The sequence below is a fragment of the Ricinus communis genome, chromosome 7 (genome assembly GCF_019578655.1).
Source record: "Ricinus communis isolate WT05 ecotype wild-type chromosome 7, ASM1957865v1, whole genome shotgun sequence".
NCBI lineage: Eukaryota > Viridiplantae > Streptophyta > Magnoliopsida > Malpighiales > Euphorbiaceae > Ricinus > Ricinus communis.
Window position 1 is genome coordinate 23518176 of NC_063262.1, and position 20127 is coordinate 23538302.

The 20127-nt window shown below is 30.7% G+C and overlaps 2 protein-coding genes across 8 annotated transcripts; one reads left to right on the forward strand and one right to left on the reverse strand.

The window, feature by feature from the left end:
• Positions 1–2888: 2888 nt before the first annotated feature.
• Positions 2889–5317, forward strand: LOC8275986 (probable arabinose 5-phosphate isomerase). The gene is made up of 3 exons (XM_002531993.3): positions 2889–3730; positions 4618–4841; positions 4941–5317. The coding sequence occupies exons 1-3, from the start codon at positions 3089–3091 to the stop codon at positions 5095–5097; spliced, it is 1023 nt and encodes a 340-aa protein (XP_002532039.2). The 5' UTR covers positions 2889–3088; the 3' UTR covers positions 5098–5317.
• A 1972-nt stretch (positions 5318–7289) lies between these two features.
• LOC8275987 (putative lysine-specific demethylase JMJ16) lies at positions 7290–13329 on the reverse strand. 7 transcript variants are annotated; one of them, XM_015727131.3, is made up of 11 exons: positions 13141–13274; positions 12213–12351; positions 12055–12120; positions 11657–11967; positions 10820–10891; positions 10619–10696; positions 9970–10485; positions 9665–9889; positions 9306–9467; positions 8636–9004; positions 7290–8350 (listed from the first exon to the last, which is right to left on the reverse strand). In XM_015727131.3, exons 4-11 carry the CDS (start codon positions 11951–11953, stop codon positions 7652–7654), a joined length of 2418 nt encoding a protein of 805 aa, XP_015582617.2. In that variant the 5' UTR covers positions 11954–11967; positions 12055–12120; positions 12213–12351; positions 13141–13274; the 3' UTR covers positions 7290–7651. The 7 variants fall into 7 exon arrangements, with proteins under 7 accessions (XP_015582617.2, XP_048232793.1, XP_048232798.1 ...); XM_048376836.1 differs by lacking the exon at positions 12213–12351 and having other exon boundaries at positions 13141–13329; XM_048376841.1 differs by lacking the exon at positions 13141–13274 and having other exon boundaries at positions 12340–13133.
• Positions 13330–20127: the final 6798 nt, after the last annotated feature.

The following is a 20127-nucleotide window of genomic DNA, read 5'->3' on the forward strand; positions in this document are numbered from 1 at the left end:
GAAAATATGATTATCAACCTAAATAAAGTAGCATAAAAATTTGAATTAAAATTGCAATCACATTCTTAACAACCTGTTTTGCAATTCAGTCACTTGTAAGTATAACAATTCATTCAATATTCAAATACAAACCATTAAAATATATGATACTGCTAGCATAAAAATATTTTGTAGATGGCAGTTATTAAAATAAAATATTTTTTACAGTTGCAGCCAACAATCTACCCATCAAAAATAAAAATAAAAAAGTAAAAAAGAAAAGAAAAATATTCGGGACTGAACAACCACGGTACAATTATGGAAAGAGAGAGCGCTAAAGAGGAAGACGTCTACGCGAACAAATTCTTGCTTCTGTATTTTTGCGAGCCAAGTATGTGTGGCACTAAAGAGTAAGACGTCTAGGCAAGCCAATTTCTTCCTTCTTCCTTTTGATTTTCTGTCTAGAAATTTGCTTTAGGGATTTTGTCTTTCTGAATTGAAAATTGAGAGGTGCGGCCGTGTATTCTAAAGAGGAAGATATCTACGCGAGCGAATTTCTTCCTTTTTCCTTTTGATTTTCTATCTAGAAATTTGCTTTAAGAATTTTGTCTTTCTGAATTGCAAAATAGGATGTGCGGCGATGTATTCTAAAGAGGAAGACGGTGTGTTCAAATTGTTAGGTGTATGCTTGTAGTATGTGGTAAGAAAAGGTATTAGGATTAAGTTAGTAGATAGTAAATTATAAATTTAGTGTTAGAGTATGTATATTAGTATCAGTATACTATATGATTTATTAATATATAATTTATATTTTTTTATAGAGTATAAAGTATATTATAATATTATAGTTATTTTAAATATGTAGTATTTTTTTTATTTCGATAACAATTGCTTGAATTATATAAAATGATAAATATATAATAATTTTTTTATATAGTATAAAGTATTTTATGATATTATAGTTATTTTTAATAGGTATTATTTATATAATATAAATAATTATTAATAAATATATGTAAAAAATTCGGTTCTACAGTTTGGTCCGGATCAGTACAAGACGGATCGGTTCTAGTACGGTTATGGTACAGTTTTTACTAAAGAACCAGTACCATACCGTAATTGAAAAGAAATATTCGGATCAGTTCAATTCGGTATAAAAAATTTCAGTTATTTCGGTTCTGGTATTTTTTGGTACGGTTATTCGATTCGGGCAGGAATCATCGAGATCCATGCTCAGCCCTAGCTAGAAGTCATGTCTACCTCTAGATTTTGAAAGTATGACGTACGGGTATCACACGGGCGTGTTTGAAATTGTGACTGCTTCTGCCCGAATCAAAGAAATCGTAAAAAATAATATGGAATCACATATGGACGTGTGCCAAACCGTGCCGTAAGATAAAGGACGTGATATAGTAGTGTGCCAACCGTGTCGAATAAAAGAGAATTTTCTTTCATATGAAACTGAAAAATAGGGCAAAATAGGATTTCCTTTGAGTCTTAGCTATAAAATGAGGGACAAGTAGTTATTCTAAAAGACAATAACCATCATAGAAATAACTTTTGAAGACATAATCAAGGAGATCAAGAATATTTACATGAAGATTCAAAAGTTTAAATCAATTATTTCTTTTCCTTCTTTGATTTCTTTAGTTATGTTTTTGTATGTTGCCACAATCATGTATGGCTATACTCTTCTTAGGGTTTGGATTTGTGTAGCTATCCTATTACTTGTTTGGATCTTTATTTCCTTTCAATGAATTAATTTCCAGTCAATTTTATGAGTCGCTTTACTTATTCTTGTATTTGATTTTATGCCTGATTAAATACATATTTTTGGGTAGAGACAACGAAAGTTGCATGATTTATCAGCTCATAGACTTATAAAAATTAGAAACCTCGATCACGAAAGTAGATGAATCCTTCAGAGAATAATAAATTACTAAGGAACTTAATGAACCCTATTTAATTAACGTGGTCATGAAAACAGATTGTAATTGACTTTGATATTTTTATATAAGCTCGAAAGAGACTCTAAGTAATTTGAGTGATTATTCTTGACTAATTTAATAATTTGAATTGTGAAAATATATTGTAATCTGAATAATAGTTAGTGAAACAAATTCAAGCTCTAGTTTTTAATTATTAAATTTTAAAAATAAATTATTATTAGCTTTAAGTTCTCTTTTCTTATTAGTTATTTATTTAATTATAACTATTCAATTTTGTTAGATTGTGGAAATACAATTAGGGTTGATACTTGATATCAATCTTCTTACAGGAACAATACTCATAATGCCATGGTTCCTTACGTCGACAGGGTACAAATTTCTAAATTTGCTCTTTACTACTTGTTGTGATCTGTGTATTTGCGAAATTTACTTAACAGTTATCGTCACCTGCCTTTTCTTCGTCGTTGCCGCTCATTAATAAATTTTCTCCTTTCAATGTTATAAAAGCAGCAATGGTGGATTTGATTTACAAGTAATGACAGTGGGTGGTAGAGGAGTTGTTTCATAGTTTAGGTGATACAAGGCGGCGATGGTAAAAATGATAGTAATTAACATTTTTATATATCCTTTTATATTTTGTAAAATAAATATTTATTTAGATTTAATTAAATTTTTTAACTATTATATTTTGAGTGTATAATTAGAAATAGAAAATATCCGCATGTCTTTTGTTTCTTATTGGATACTAAGTTTATTAAACCCCAGCAATAAAGGGAATAGTAACTTGTGTTATCAATTGGGTTTATTTGAATTTTATTTGAAAATATTAAGGGCGATATTGAGACGAAATGGAGTAATGAGGGCTTAATTGTTGTCCCGAATTTGTTAAGGGCTATTCTTTTTTTTGCACCTTTTGCCAAAACTACATTAAGCCACCTCCACCTCCACCGACAAAGCGCGTCGCCATCAGTAATTTTTACCGCGAAAAAACATTTAACGGCGAACAAAAAATAAAATCACACTGCCACTCTCTCCCGCGTATACTAAAAATAAATATCCTCAAGAAAAGAAAAAAGAGAAAAGCTTCCATTTTTAAACCACTTCTCGATCTATCCTTCTTCTTCTTCTTCTTCTTTCGTTTTATCATCACAGATCCAACAATGGGATCACTTGACCTACCGTCACCAATTCCTGATCCCAAATCCCAATCTCAGATTGACCAAAACACCCTTCTCAACCTCTTCAAATCACAACAAAACCACCTTAACTACTTCTTCCAGAACCTCGACATTTCCCAGACCTTATCATTCACCCAGACCCTCCTGAATTCACGGGGCACAATTCTTTTCACCGGCGTCGGCAAATCCGGATTCGTCGCTAATAAAATCTCGCAAACCCTAGTCTCTCTCGGCATTCGCGCCGGTTTTCTCTCCCCTGTCGATGCACTACATGGCGACATTGGCATCCTCACTCCGCGTGACATTCTTGTTATGTTTAGTAAATCTGGGAATACCGACGAGTTGTTAAGGCTTGTGCCTTGTGCTAAAGCTAAAGGTGCTTTCCTCGTCTCTGTTACTTCTGTTGAAGGCAATGCATTAGCGATGGTTTCTGATATGAATGTTTATTTGCCTTTGGAGAGAGAATTGTGTCCCTTTGATTTGGCTCCTGTTACTTCTACGGCGATACAAATGGTTTTTGGTGACACTGTTGCCATTGCGCTTATGGGTGCTCGGAATTTGAGTAAAGATGAGTATGCTGCTAATCACCCTGCTGGCAGGATTGGGAAAAGCTTGATTTTTAAGGTCTGTCGATGTTTGTGATTTTCAATAATATATTTAGTTCTTTTTGTTTTTTTTGGGACTTATCTGTTAGATCGGATGTTCCATGGATCCTTTTCTTTATCTAGTGATCTAATATTGGCTTTGGATTGTTGTGTGTTTATTAGAAGTTAGGATTTACATATATGCTTAAGTTGGATACATCATGCTAAATTGACTTGAGAAAGTCCCTGCGTGTATTCATTGTGTAGGCATGGATATAGTATTGGTCTAGCAGATGTTTGTCGATACTATAAAAATGGAGAAAGTTTTGAAGATAGCAATACCTATAATTGTTGATAGGTAAGTGTCATTTTGGAAACTTTAGCTATAGATAGCATATGAATATGATTGTCGCGTATATCTGGTGTGGGAGGACTGGAAGTCTTTTATTTGGATGTACCTGCTTGATATTCTAGTGGTGTCTTTTCAATCACATTTTGCTTGATGAGCAAATGCAACTTCATGGAAGAGAAAGAAATGAACAGATTGCAAGTATACAAGGCATTTTGTTAATCTGTTGGGTATTATTTGGAGTACCAATTGAGGTTTACTTTACTGGTACTCTGTCATTAATGAGAACTTAAAATGTAGAGAGCAATTTTCTCTACAATTATTCATGGCTGATGCACCTAGAATGCAATTTTTTCCGCCATGATAAGTTACGATTTTTTCGCTGTCCTCATTCCCCATAGCATTCTGCTGTTTTTTTTCAAATCAGCATTGACGAACTACATCTCTACCATAGTGGCCCTTTTTTACATGCTATAGTTTTTCTTAAAACACCCCAATGTTATTATGTGCATTTGTATGCATGTAGCATTGAGTTAATGAAAAATGTGAAGTTGCTGATTGATGATATATATATGTAGGTAAAAGATGTGATGAAGAAGCAAGATGAGCTTCCAGTCTGCAAGGAAGGAGATTTGATAATGGATCAGCTAGTTGAGCTAACAAGTAGAGGATGCGGGTGCTTGCTTGTCATAGATGAAGAATATCACCTGATTGGAACATTTACAGATGGTGATCTTCGGCGCACACTCAAGGCTAGTGGGGAAGCCATCTTTAAGCTCACAGTGGGGGAAATGTGCAACAGGTAAAATACAGAAAGTTAGAATTTTGTTGGAGATATTAATCTGGCTTGCTTACAAGTAATCCTTAAGAAGTTTTCTTTGAACATCTTTTGCTGTTTCAGGAATCCAAGAACAATCGGTCCAGATGCAATGGCAGTGGAAGCCATGAAGAAGATGGAATCACCACCATCCCCTGTACAATTCTTGCCTGTGATTGATCAGCAAAATATCGTGATTGGAATTGTTACTCTGCATGGATTAGTTTCAGCCGGTCTTTGATCATTAAATTTAGCTTAATTCTTTAGTAATATTCCAAATTTTTTCTTAGGGTGATTCTTTGTCTCAATTAACACTTGAATTTACCCCTAGGCCTGGAGTCTTTTGTACCATTGTGTTTTGTAAAGTATAGTGTATTTCAAGTTTTAATTCAGTTGAAATGTGGTAGATGGATGATGGAACTATGATTTTAGTAATAACGTAAGCATACAAGTTCATATTATAGGCATCCAACTGAATGGGAGGGGCTGAAAATGCCCGCTTCATCAATGTCAGCTTCAATTTTTCTTGCTGTCAGAATAAACTGGTAATGATCTTTGTATTCCCCTTAGGGAGTAATCAGTTGTGGCAACCCCGATTTTGCTTTCTCAAGAGAACTGGAAGGAAAATTTGGTCGAAAGTTATTTTCAATCTATTGCATACTTAGAACAGCTTCTGCTCCTGATTTCAAACCCATCTCAATCTGCTGCAGAAAGGTGTAAATCATAGAAGTATATGATAACCATACTTTAGCATCAAAGTTATGGTCCATTCTCTGTGACTGTGAACATGTGCAAAGCTTTTCCCTTCTATTGCCTTGGAAATTTGTACGCAACTACACGAACTGACCTGTTTGGCACAAACCAAAGTTCAGAAAGGACCTCAGTACGTCAAATGTAAAACAGCAGTCGAAAAGCAAAAGAAAATAAAAAGTAATTGAGTGATGTTCACCTCAGTTAACTTATTTTCCTATAGAAATATAGAAATGACCTCTTAAAGCTGTATAATGTAAATCTAACTTGAAAGATACATCCCAAAGCAGAAAACAGCTACCATAGGCAGATGGCTTAGGAGGAAGTGATAAAGCAGAACTGATCAAAGCATGGTCAAATTAGTTGATGCTACAAACAATGAAAATTAATTGACCGTTTAAATTTGAAGTCAAAACCAAATTGACTCAGTTTTAGGTTTTATACTAAATTAATACAAAAGTTATACATTTTGGTCCAATTAAGCATTAAGCATATATAAATGAGCTACATCCATACCACACTCTGATCGGGTCTCCTCCACTTAGCCTTAAATTTAGTGCTAACATGATAGTTTTAAGCGCGTCTCAAGCTAGCTACGGCTATACAAATATTTAGCATCAGAGGAGAGCCTATATCATCACGTCTAATAGGGATTGTTGTAATTGGTAGTTCGCCCCCTTTCTTTTTTTTTTTTTTTTATGGACAAAAGCAAATAAGAACTTTCCACTGTGAAGCATGGTGAGCTATGATGTTAGATTTTAACATTGGACTTGCTGAGATGGAAAATTGAAAAATAAATATGCTCTAAGACCATATTAAACTTTAAATTAAGGTAAAAAGTGATTAAACAAGATTAGATAGAAGGTGGCATGGTGGATTTATGATTCTTCTTTTCCACTTTTAATTGATATTGATCTAATTACAACTTATAGTTTTTTTAATTGGTATTTTACCATCTTTCTATTTTAAGAATATATTTGATTATAGATGGGGAAAAAGTTTTATTATAAATTTTAAAGTTGTTTTATTCAATAAAGTCTTTTATTGTTTGTGTAATGCTTTCTACTGTTGTTTCTTGAAATGGAAAGGATAAAAATGGCAGGAAAGGTGAAGAAAAAGTCAAGAACAAAGAGGGAGGAGACAGAAAACGAACAGAAAGAGAGAATTGAAGAGTTACGTTTTTTTAAACAGTTAATTAAAAACATATAATATCTAGATATAGTACTAATCAATATACTTTTTGTACTAATTACTTAATGTTAGAAGTATTAATATATTAAGGTTAAAATTAATAAGTTATTATACAATAATAAGTTTATATTCTAACTAATTATTTAATTTTTAATTCAATAAGTGATATTCTAAAATAATTTTAAATATCTTTCTACACCAACTGTTTACATTGTAGTTTTTCTTGAAATGTCTCCTTTAATAATTAATAATTATAAAGAATGTTATCAAAATTTATTAATTTTTAAACAATAAAATTATTAATTATCCAACATGAAACATAGTTAATTTCTTCATAATAGAATTATTATTATACATAAAAGAATCCACTGTATATTAAAAATTGATGAAACTCGACTCGACCCCATTTTCATGTGTTATGTGCACGTCCAAAATTGAGTCTAATTTGTCCAACAAGTGTGACTTTTGCGCTAATTTAGTGAAGAAGTTGGAAAGAAAAATTGGGTCAATTTGGTTCTGGCTTCAAAGTGGTGCGGCCTAGCTGAGCGTTCCTCCTACAAATAATTATCAAGAAAGAGACAACATTCAACTGTTAATTCTGTCACCTAAAAGATCATTTCTTAATCATCGTAAGAAATCGCCATTTTTGGTGGATGCTACTGTAATAATCTACACTTGTTAATAGACCAATCCGCATAGCTATTTCCTGTGCTTGGTTTTTACTTTGTTCCTCCACAACCCAGCTTGAGCTGGAAGCAGGTCACTGATGTGCTTGCTTGCTGTAGGTTTTTGCTCTTTCAGTAATGTTCGATCAAGGCTCGATCAAGGCGGAAGCAAGAAGAACTATACATTTCCTAAAGATATTTACTATTATTACATGCCCCCGAGTCTGAGGAACTCGAGACACTTCTACTTTCAGATGCCCCCGACTCCAAGGAGCTTTCGGATGATGATAACAAAAGAGGATCATTTGCAGTTGCACTTGTGGCAAATGTAGATTTTGAAGATTTCTGCGTTGCACTTGTCGCAAAAATAGATGTTGAAGATTTCTGCTTCTGCTTCTGTGCTTCCAGGGATCTTGATCGGATCATGCGTGCCTTTATATCTTCCTTGATGCTCGAAACAGTACTCTTGGGCCATGCTGCATGTTGGGGTTTGTGCTCTTTATCTTTCGATGTTTTTGTGGGTCTTGGTGTTTGTGAACTAATTTCAGAGATGGAACAGAATAGTGACAGTTTAAGAACTTCTCTGGCACATTTGTAGACTGAGCTTAGTTTTCCTTCAAGGGCTTCAAGAAGAGTATTTAGCTCGCTGATTTCATAGCGGAAAAGAAATATCTTTTCACTCCAAGCACAAGAACATAGCTGCTTCGAATGAATAAGACATGAGTATCTGTCAGCAGAACATTGACACCGCACTGCAGAAAGGTGTAAATCATAGAAGCATATGCTGCATTCCCTCTTGATCAGGGCATCAAAGTCTTGGTCCATTCTCTGTGACTGAGAAGAGGTGCAGAGATACTTCCTTTTATTGCCTTCCAACTTGATACGTGACTGACGAAGCAAGAGAAAAAATATCAAGCCTGTTGCTACTTGTTACAATCAAAGTTTCGAAATGACCTTAGTATGGCAAAGGCAAAACAGCAGTCAAAAAGCAAAAGAGAACTATGAAAGAAGAAGACGAAGAAACATAAAAGCGTCAAAAGTGCAATTTATCTGTGTGTACTTTAAACAAATTCAAGACTTCCGGCTATGTATTCTAATGTCATATTCAAAAACGGCTCGAAGTTGCAAAATGATAAGCAACAAAATAATTAAAAATATTGAGGCTTTACATACCTTGAGTGCTTTTGCTAAGATACCATCCTTTCCACAGGCACTTTTCCATCTTAAAGTGTCAGGAGTATTCTTCCTCAACAGTGAAATTTCCCACTGTGCCCTTACAGCTTCCCTAGCCGCACCCAACAAAAGCTTATCATGGGAAATTGAAGTTTTTATCCTACTTTCACAGTAGAGTTCTACAACATGCTGTCCATGTGGCAACCAATCGATGGGAGCAAAACTCACTGCCTCGGCACAATTAAAGCCAGAGTCAAAACCTGAATAATATGCTCCTGGAAGGATGAGAATAAACTCCCCAGGATACTGAATGCAACGATAAACAGGTATGCCTTCAGACTTCAATGTTGACAAGGATAGTTTTGAGACCTGAAACAGGATACTCATATTAAACATACTTCTATCTGAAAGGTTTGCACATCCCAAACATAGGTTAAGTCAAAGAATTAAAAGCTTAGAAACAAAATAAGGAATATATTTTATCACAGTAAGTGGCAAGAGCAAGGAAAATAAGTTAAACATAATATGGTGAAAGTACAAATAAGCTAAAGAGACATGGACAGAGAACACAGAATACTCCTTATAACATCTATGGAAGATGCATTTTCATATAGAAAAAGCAGAGCGCTATTGCATGATGCATTCTAAGTACAAGTTTTCCATTACTCACCGGCCTATCCCGCAATTTAGGCTGTTCCACGAACAAATCTGGTAGGTGTTTCTTCATAACAGCCTCAAACTTAACTTTGTAACTGCCCGGAATGCTATACCATATTTTAGGGGCGCCCAAATGAATGTAACAGAGTGAATACAAGTGGTGCTCTTCAACTTTCTGTTTTGTGAAGTTAAATGAATGAATAAGAATACCAGAATATTGAGGTGGTCAGGGGAAGAGATGGCTTCATAACTTAGAGAAGTGCAGTCAAAATTGATGATTGGTCTTGCAGACTACTGGTTCCACAAGAATATGTAGCAAATAATCATGAAAAATCAACTTAATATCGGGCAATGAAAAATTCTGAAGCTTACCCAACAAAACGAAGAGAAGCAAGTTCCTATTTTCATTTGAGGCACCAAAACACCAGAAGTTTTAAAGCTTTCGAAAGAAAGAAGAGAGCACGGAAGCCTAGGTGTATTGTTTAAGTTCCAGCCTGAATTCACATAATCATGATTATCAGACACTTCTGAGAAATGAGGTTTTGTAGGAAATCCACTACCAAAAGCTCCAGTGTCCAGGTCTCCACCATAAAGCACCTACAATAGCATATGAGAAAGATAATACAAGCTGTCCAACAAATTTAAGAAAAATACACCTGAATATTTGATGAGCTTACCTCAATTTCTTCAGTAGGATGCTCAATAATTCGTCCGTACTCACCTTCTATATCATCCAATGATGGTTCCCACCTCTCTTGATTCACATCTGAGCCCACAACTTTACTACTGGAACAAAAGTATTGACTCTTGAAATCATCAGCATATTTCTGGAAAGTTTCAAGAGTAAATTCAGGGCCAGTATCAAATTCAAAACTTTCAATGTCAGAGATCCCAACTCCATCAGTACCATTAGTGCCTCCATTATCAACTCCACTTTCCAAATCCAATCTGAAGCTGTTTCTCCTCTTACAGGTTCCATTTTCGTGAACTCCAGCAATTTTTTCCTGTACATAGTGATTTTGAAGCCCATCTACCCGTTGGATTTGTGTAGCAAAAAAAGATGATTCCCAAAGTCTTTTTTCCTTAATAAGGCAAGGAAGGTCCCATGTAAGAGGAGGTACAATACGACAGATTCCATAGGCCTCCACTTTGGGGTGTATACTTGTGATATAGTTCAATGTGTCTTTAAATTCCTGCAGTTAAAAATTATGCTCTTACAGGAATTGAGATTTCTAGCAGCTAAAGCACTATGAGATTCAGAACATACAAAAGAAAGCGAACCAGTGAAATGCAGAAGTTTATCTATTATAGTTAGTCAAGAAACACCTCTTCAGTAGGATAGAAAAAGGGAGCCTCATCAAGTACATCCTTTCTTGCATCCTCAGGACGCCACCTTGCCCTTACCTGTTCCAAGGCTTCAATAAATGATCACAAGCATTTTGCATGAGATGTTTGGCACAGCAAACTTATATGGTTCGCTAATCACAAGAGTTTTTTGAAAAAGAAATCATTTTGGTGAATAAAAACCTTCAAGCAATTACTGCAATCTGGACATCCATGAGAAACCCCTCTTGGGAGGGAGGTTCTGGAAGGACGATTCTGCGAGGGAAATAATATAAATATAATATAGTATTTATGATTCTAACAGCCAAAAGGAAATGGAAAAGATATCTCAAGCCAATAAGTCTGTACAGACGTGTTGACCATGACAGGCAACTTCCAAAATCATCCAGATATCCACAAAGATTGAAATAAAACTTGTATTCAGGAGGTATCAAAAAGTAGAAATTTCATATAGAATTCACACATTATGTTCTCAGTATGTAGTTTTCTGAAAGCATTGTACCAATGTACCTAACAAGGGATTTGTGTGTGAGAGATAAGCAAGAACATCAGTCAAAGTTACTTAATGTGCTTACTAGAGAACATAGGACAGTAATATGTAGACATGCACTCCTCCCGCTGCAGTAATATCAATTGGCTATACCCCAAAATTTCACCTTCAAATATAGAAATTTAATAAAACCCATTTAAAAAATTATGTACAGAAATTTTATCTTTTCCTTATTAGCTTCCAGTGCCATGCCTATGGATTTGAAGATAGCCTGCCATTGTTTTCACCATAAGAGCAACTGATCTTACACATCCAAATCATCAACCTCAGCTTATTTCTGACTGCTTCTGTAACTAAACATATAGAAAAGCATGTTCATCCTTCTAGCAATTTACCCTTATTATTTTTATGTCTCAATTTCTTTTCCAAATTGTAAAGCATATTGATAAACATTAAACCAAAAATGGAGAGGAAAGAAAGATAAAATAAGGAAAAAAAGAAAAAGAAAAAGAAAAGTATGGATATACAACCATAACGACTGGTTCAGAATCAGATTCCTCCTGGTTTTGCATTTTCTGGTAGTCAAGCATCCACGGCCGATGCTGAATAGATCTCTTCAGTGATGCGACTTCAATCTCATTTAATGCTGCATCCATCTGGATTTGATCTCCTTTGGTTGCACTTGCAGAGCCCATGGAGTTACAAGTCTGATCACTATTTTCTACTTTCCTCAGCCTAAAGGACGTCAGAGATACAAAACCTGGTGGGACTGAAAGTTGGTCAACATTTTCAGTTTGTGGAGCAGTCCTAGTGCGCTTTGTTCCCATCAATACTCTGAAGCCTAGTAAAAAGAGGAGATGTACATTGCTTATAGATTAACACTTTGAGTTGCTTATTATGACACCATAGCAGATTCTGTATTATTTACCTCTCCACAACAACTGTATTTTATAGTCTACACCACTTTCTCTCAGGACAAGGAAGAAATCTTTATCTGCTACAGCAAATTCATGAAATGGATTAATTAGGATATCAGTTAGATCATCCACCAAAAAAAGAAAAAAAGAGGAAGTAGGATACCCTTACGTGCTCATAATGGGACATGAAATGAGTCAAACACTACTAAGCAGTGCAATTTATGCATCCCATATGAATGACCAAGTGGGTTTGTTGTCACATTAGTGAACTCTGGGATTATATAGAGATAAAGTACCTGCTGCTCTTCCTATGATATGAAAAAGTTAGAACGCATCTGACAATCTTGCATGTTCCTCAAATTTTCATTAAAATGTTTCAAATTTCACATTTTCATAAAAGAGTTTAGTTTGGACATTATTTCAATCCTTATGCCTCTCAAGTTCATATCAGTCAAATAAATTCTTGCAAGCACCAATACATTATGCCAATTGATGAATGTTAAACTACCAAATGAATGAGACATACATACTAGTTGACAAGAAGGCATAAATACACCTCAAATTTCAACAGGTATTATTGAGGGAATGAAACAAAGTTCCGCTCATGGTTGCCATTAAGAAACAGTAAGACAGAGTGAAGCTCGTTAATTCCATTAGTTCATACTTGCATACTTGTAATGAAGGATATAGTAAAGTTTCAATTAATAGAGTTTCCAAGCAAAACCAAATCTTTCTAGCTTTAAATTGAACAAAACAAATTTTTTTTTTTAAAACAAATAATTTATAGTTGCATCAGTATAACATCAGTACACCATAAAGAAACAAACATATAGTATGTACTCCAATTTACAGTCAGTCAGTTGGCCTCCAAAATTCAAACAGCAAAACAGCACTGTCACCATTACAAACAGAGAAAAGAAAAACCTAACCATGTAACAAAAATTAGCCAAAGAATAAGTGGGTTTATAACAATCTGTTGATTGAAGATAAAAGACTCGATTCTTAGACTCATTAAATCACCATCATAAAGAGAAGACCCAATTCTTTTTTCCTTTCAAGGACTCGCAAAAAAAGAAAAAGAAAAAAACAGCACGTACCCGAAAGGAGATAGAGAGAAATGATTATATCAGATGCTACCCAATAAATCGCCAAATTTTGAAGAAAAGATAGGCGAGAAGGGAGCATATGAACTATCTGTGCTTTACTTGGACATGTTCGAGAAGGCTCAACATTAAAATTAAAATGCATGTATTGACAGAAAATTATAAAACTTAAAAAGAGACATATTTTAGTTATTTTATATAATTATTAGAATTTAAATTAAAATTATTTATGAAATAGTATTTTATAAAAATAAAATTATCTAGATTTATATTTGGTATATATTTCTAGAGAAACTTATTTAGAGATATTCTTTACTATATATATTTCTATAAGTCTAATTCTAAAAAGGGAAAGGATATATCTTTTTTATCTGCTTTCTGCATTTGTTCATCATTATTTTTTTTATAAACACTATAATTTAATTCTCATTACTCTTTTTTTCAAGAAGTAGAAAATGAGGACTGATCATCTTCTTATTTGAAAAAATTTTAGGTCTAAAAAGAATTTTTATTTTATTGTTTTATGTCTTTCTATTTAATACTATGATTATTGTGTTAAATATGTTAAATTAATTTTCATAAGTGTTTAGTTTAGCTTTTTTATTTTTATACAAACTTTGTTATTTATTTATTTTATGAATGATTTCTTTATCTTCATATCTTTATTAGTTTCAATTATTATTGTTAATTAACCATCATATTAATTTAGTAATAGCAATTGTTTGAACATATTTAGGTTGAATGTATTAAAGACACCAATTTTGCTTCAATCTATATAGGTATAGGAAACTTTAGTTGTATTATTAGATTGAATGACTAAAAAAAAGGACACATCACTATTCATTCATTAAAATCTAAGCTTAAAGTAAAATAAAAGAATTACTAAGCAAATGGCTATGCTAAATACTGTTTTTTAACATATAGTTTAAATTATAAATATTTGCATTTGCATATTTATTTATTATTTAGTTACTTTACTTTATAAATATTATTCTTTCAAAATACTAGTTTAGAATATTTAGATTTACTTTTATTATTTTGTATTGATAATTAGTCTATATAATAAGTTGCATCATAGTTCCTTGAGAGATCGATATCGTAGTGAAGTTATCTTTACTATAGGAATTGTTTGTGTATTTGCGAGTACTAAATTTGAGACATTAGTTACCTTAAAAAAAATATTTTGCATAAAAGTATATTAAAAAATTTAATATAAATAATTTTTTTATGATTAATCAAGTAAATAATTATTGATCTAAGTTAGAATTATACTACGAATTTATAGTATGTCCTATTTTTCTTATATTTAAATAGATTAGAAAAGTCATATACATAAAAGCTCAAATTTGACTATTAGACGTTACATTAGTATAAGAATATTAGTGAGGATAAATTAATATTTTAATTTTAGTTAATATTTATTTTTGATAGAAAACATAAAATTTAATATAATAAAATGAAAAATTTTAATTATTGAAAACTGAGGAATTTATCAGTATAATTTAACAGAACCCAAAAGTTCTAAAATAATTAGCCCACTAAAATATTTCAAATATTTTGTTCACAGTTAACGTTTATTTTTGAAGAAAAAATAATAGTTTAACAAAGTTAAAAAATATGAATATTAAAATTAAATACTACAAATACAAAAATTTAATATAACTAGAAAGTATTTTCCTTTAAAAAATGGATGTGATCTTCAGTTATTCCCATAATAATGAAATATGGAGAAGAAGTTATATATACATATAATGAGAAGAAAATGATTTGAGTTATGAAAGTGTCACAAGCAGAAAATTTAAAATATATAACTATAAAAATATAATATCACATAAAGAATCTGATCATATTTGACTGTAAATTACTAACAAAAAAATTAAGAGTTTAGTTGTTTGTCACAAAATAATCAAAAAACTTTTTTTGTCAACAAATAAATTCACATGGTAGTGTTTTTTCTTTATCGGTTTCAAAATAAATTCTATATTAGTGAGACAACATTTTTAATGATATTATCTTTATTTAATTTTCTCTCTCATTTTGCTCTCATATGTTCTATCATTATGTATCCTTTTTTTTTTATTGTGAATTATTCAAAATACAATATTAATTTTATTTAAAAGTGATTTCTAGTTTTTATTCAATACAAAAGATATATAAAATACTTATAAATAAAATAGATTTCTCAATTTAAAAGCAATGTTAGCAGTAAATTTGAGATTCTAAAATTACCAAATATAAAAAAATTTAGAAGTTGTTAATATATGAAGAAAAACTTTTTATACATATGCCACCAAAAAAGTAAAAGGAAATTTATATTTTTATTAAAAGAAACTACAGTTGTTATGAAATTAATTTAGAGCATAATCTTTTTCATGTCAATTATTTGTTAGATTGAAAACTATTTAACTTGCGTTTTTATGATAAGATTTCTAATTTATATATTAATTTATTGATTTAAGTTTAATATGTAATTCACTTTGAATAGATTAATTTCATACAATTCTATAATTTGTCTTTTATAAATTCAAAAAAATAATATATTTTAATATTTAATAATATTTTAATTTATTAAATATATTAATTATAAAAGAATCGATTTTAGGATGAGATCAAATTTCAAAAAAATATTGGTTTATAAATAATTTGGAGTGGTTATTATAATTTGAATTTATTTGATTAATTGAAAGTTAAATGAATAAAAAAATATTAGAGCGCAACTAATATATTTTGGGTTTAGGTCCAATTAATACCAAAATGACTAGAACTAATGATTTGGTTGGTTGGACTTTCACCCTTATAAATTACTTTGGTATTTCTTATTTCATAACAATAGAGGATCTTTAACACTTCCCTTCAAGTGCAGTTGGAATGGAGTATCTCTTATTTCTTAACAATGTGAGATCTCTTTTCAAGTGCAACCGGGATTACTTTTATTTTTTAATAACATAAGATCTCTAACACTTCCCTTTAAGTGCAGCTGGGCTAGATGGGATTTAATTTGATGTCCAATTGTTATTTGAAAATGACCGAACTGTTGGGACTGGACATCCAAACGAAAGGCTAAAAAATTTAAAAAATTGAACTAGTTCTGTAGATACCATATTATAATTTGAATTGATTTAATTAAATGAGAGTTAAATAAATGAGAGAATGTTAGAGCCCAACTAATAAATTTTAGACTTGGATCCAAACAAGATCAAAATGATTAGAACTAGTCACTTAATTGATTGGACTGTCACCCTTATAAATTGTTAATATTTCTTATTTCTTAACAATATAAAATCTTTAACATTGGCTTTATATCATATTTTTATACATAATTTAAGAGTGATAATTAAACCATTAAATAATTTACGAAGATATAATGCTGATTTCGGACATACTTGAAGTGCTTGTAATATTTGTGGAACATTTGTATTTACGTCTTTCCAGGGGTTAGGTACTTTTATTAGTGGATGTATATGGCAAGTCTATTGGCTTGGGATAGCTCTCCATTTTCCAATTTCTTTTCCGTTCAAATTAATAATTAACAAAAAAAGGCATTATAAAAAAATAATTTACAAACTTAACCAATAAACTACTGGAGCATACGTTTCTTTATTATATTATAAACAACTAATTCTCTATTTTAATTTATCTTAAATTTTTTGTATAATCTTGTTTAATTTTTTTATTATTAAATAAAAAAATAATTAAAGAGACTAAAAATAACTCTTAAATAAAAAACAATAAAAAATATTTTTAAAAGTAATTTTTACTGTTTTTAAATTTAAAAAGAGAATGTGAGTCTTAAAAAATCTTTAAAAAAAAAAAGAAAATGAGTTAGAGAGTTTCTTATTCTAATTTTTTAATAAACTCGTTATAATAAGGAAACATGATTTAAATTCAGCAATTAACCATCTCATCCATTTTACTAATTGGGCAGTTCTATTTATTATTTTGATTTTTCTTAGATCTTATAACGTTTATTATTATTATTATTTTTGTTATTACTATTATTATTATCATTATTATTATTACTATTATTATTATTACTATTATTATTATAAAATTATAAATATTATTATCATGCTATTAATATTTATTATGTAGCAAACTATTATTACAAAATCATAAATGAAACATAGTAAAAAGATAAAAAAGAGTTAACCATCAATTTTTCAAAAACTTAAGGACTCTGACTAATTTTTTTAATTTAATTTTTTATAGTTAAGTTCAATTAATTTCAATTCAATGATCGGTTTGATTGGTTTTCTTCCCAGCCTGGATATATATATATATATATATGACTGTGAATTGCATATTATTATTAATTTCCCTCTTCTTCTTTTTCTTTATATTCTCTCTCTTCTTTTTCTTCATTAGCTCCAAAACATAACCATAACTTTTTCTTTTTTGATAAAATCATTACTCTGTTTATAATTGAATAGAATCATTAATTCATAGTTTAACCAAATCAACAAGTTGTCATGTCCAAGTCCAAGGCATTAGTCAACCTTAATAAGAGTTTCTTTTCAAGCAATATGTCTATTATCATATGTAACTAGTAAATCATTTAGTTGACATTCTCTATTGTGAGAATAGAAGATCAGTCTCCACTAATATTTAAAATTTATTGTTAAGTAAATTTTGAAGAAGACTCGAATTCCAAATTAGCAGTATAATATTACTTAAACTTTTATATTGATTTTTTCAAAAAGAAATTTTCAGTTTTCAATTTTCAATTTTAGTTTACTAATTAATGATGAATGTATTTGATGTATATAATTATTACGTATATTTGAATTGGCTTTTAATGAATTTTAGATAAATAAATATTATTAGTTGGTTAGAATTTTACTTTAATTAGGAATACTTTAGTTTAGAGTTTTAATTAGGATTTTATTATTTCTAGTTCAATTTTAGTCAATTAGAAATTTTATTTAAGTGCTAATTAGTGTTTTTCTTTTATAGGTATTGTTTGTTTAAGAATTCTAAAACGTCAAGAATTAGAGGGTGTCATGGCCTTGATATGGGCATATTGGTGCTTGTGCCATCCGCTGGAAGAGGAGATTTGGAAGCATGACCCTGTTGAAGCCATGCCAAGAAAAAGTTTATACGACTCGGGCATATGACAAGGCCGTGTCGAAAAACAGAAGATTTTCTATTCAATATGGACTTTGGAATTCAAAAGCAAATAGGTTTTATTCAAGCCTTTCCTATATAAAGGGACATAAAGAATCATTCTAGAAATCCTTGCTGGATGAGAAAATAAATTCTAAACAGGATTGAAGGAGAGATCGCGTAAGAATCAAGAGCTTCATCCATTGTTTCTTCATCATTTTAAATTCTTTAATTATGTTTGTGATTATTGCCACAATTATATCTTACTAAACTTCTTTTAAAGTTTAGGATAGGAGTAGCTATTTAATGATTTGATCGAACACGTTTCTTTTCTATGTTTTATTTTCAGTTAATTATATGAATTGTGCTTAATTTATGCTTTTATTCTTGGCCAGCTTGATTGCATATTTATGGGTAAATTAACCAACGAGAGTTAGAGAAATTTACTAACTTAAGACTCTTAGGACTTAAATAACTTGATCACGAGAGTAGGTGAGCTCTTTAGGGGTAAAATAATTGTTAAAGAGCTTAATGAGTTTTAATTAACTTCTTAATCATGCACTACAAGAATTCTTGCATTTAGCGATGGAAAGTAGCCGTCGCTAGATAGCGACAAGAAAACGACGAATTAGTGACATGTTGTATGGATATCAATTAGGCGAATCTTAGCGACGAATACTCTACCATCACTGGCGATGGTGCCAAATCTTGGCACATAAAGCGGCAACGACAATCTAACAACGAGGAGCATGCCATCACTAAGTATTTGAGCCAAACTAGAGTGAAAGCTTGGCGCATTTCCTTTTCATTAGCGACATAAAATGTCATTATTAAGCTAGTACAAATAGCGATGGTTTTCCAGCCCATCACTAAAAGCACCAAATAGCGATAGTTGTTGTTGTCGCTAAAACTATCTTTAAATGCCTATATGACATCCTATAGTTTAGCGACGACTAGCGTCTATCACTAATCTTAAACAGTAGCGTTGCATGACAGTCTTTGTTATGACCTAACATTTAGAGATGGATGGCTGGTAATTGTGTTTAGTAAAACGATGATATTTCATTATAGTTTTTGTTCTATACCCCAAAAGTCATCCGTCGCTAAATTATAAAGTTTTAAAACATGATAATCCCCTCCCTTTCTCTCTTTTTCTGCATTTTTATTTTTTTAAATGGTAAGGCGCCCGTCGCTATCGTACTCCTTCTAACGTCCTCTCCCCTCTCTCTCTGGTGATAGGTAAGCTTTTATTTATTTTATTATTATTTTAATTATATAATTTAGTTTTTATATTAATTATTTAATTATATACAACTTCTGTTATATTAATTGTTATGTTAAAAAATGAAAATACAAAAAATTATATTTAATTTCTGTATTATATAATTTAAATTTAAGATTTAAATATTAGGTAATAACTATTAGGTAAAAAATCTCTATTATATTGTAAAATATTAGGTGAAAAAATTAAGTATTGAAAATTAGGTAAAATTTAATAATTAAAATTTATGTCATATTGAATTTAATTAAATCTTGTTAAGTTATATTCTAAAAAATTAGGTTAAAAAATTAAGTAAAACAATTAGGTTAAATTTATTAAATAATTTTTTTTGTTATATTTACTTTAATTAAATTATATTTTATTAAGTTAAATTTGCAATATTAAGTTAAAATTAACTAGGTAACAAAAGTAGGTTAAAAAATTAAGAACACTAAATTTATTTTATATTTTATTAAAATTTAAGAAAAAAATTATGCTATTATATTTTTATATTATGTAATTTAATTAATATTTAAAAAGATATAATATTTCAGTTGTTGTAGTTATGATAATTTCTATTAACAATGTATTATTAGTTTAATTATTTAATTATAATT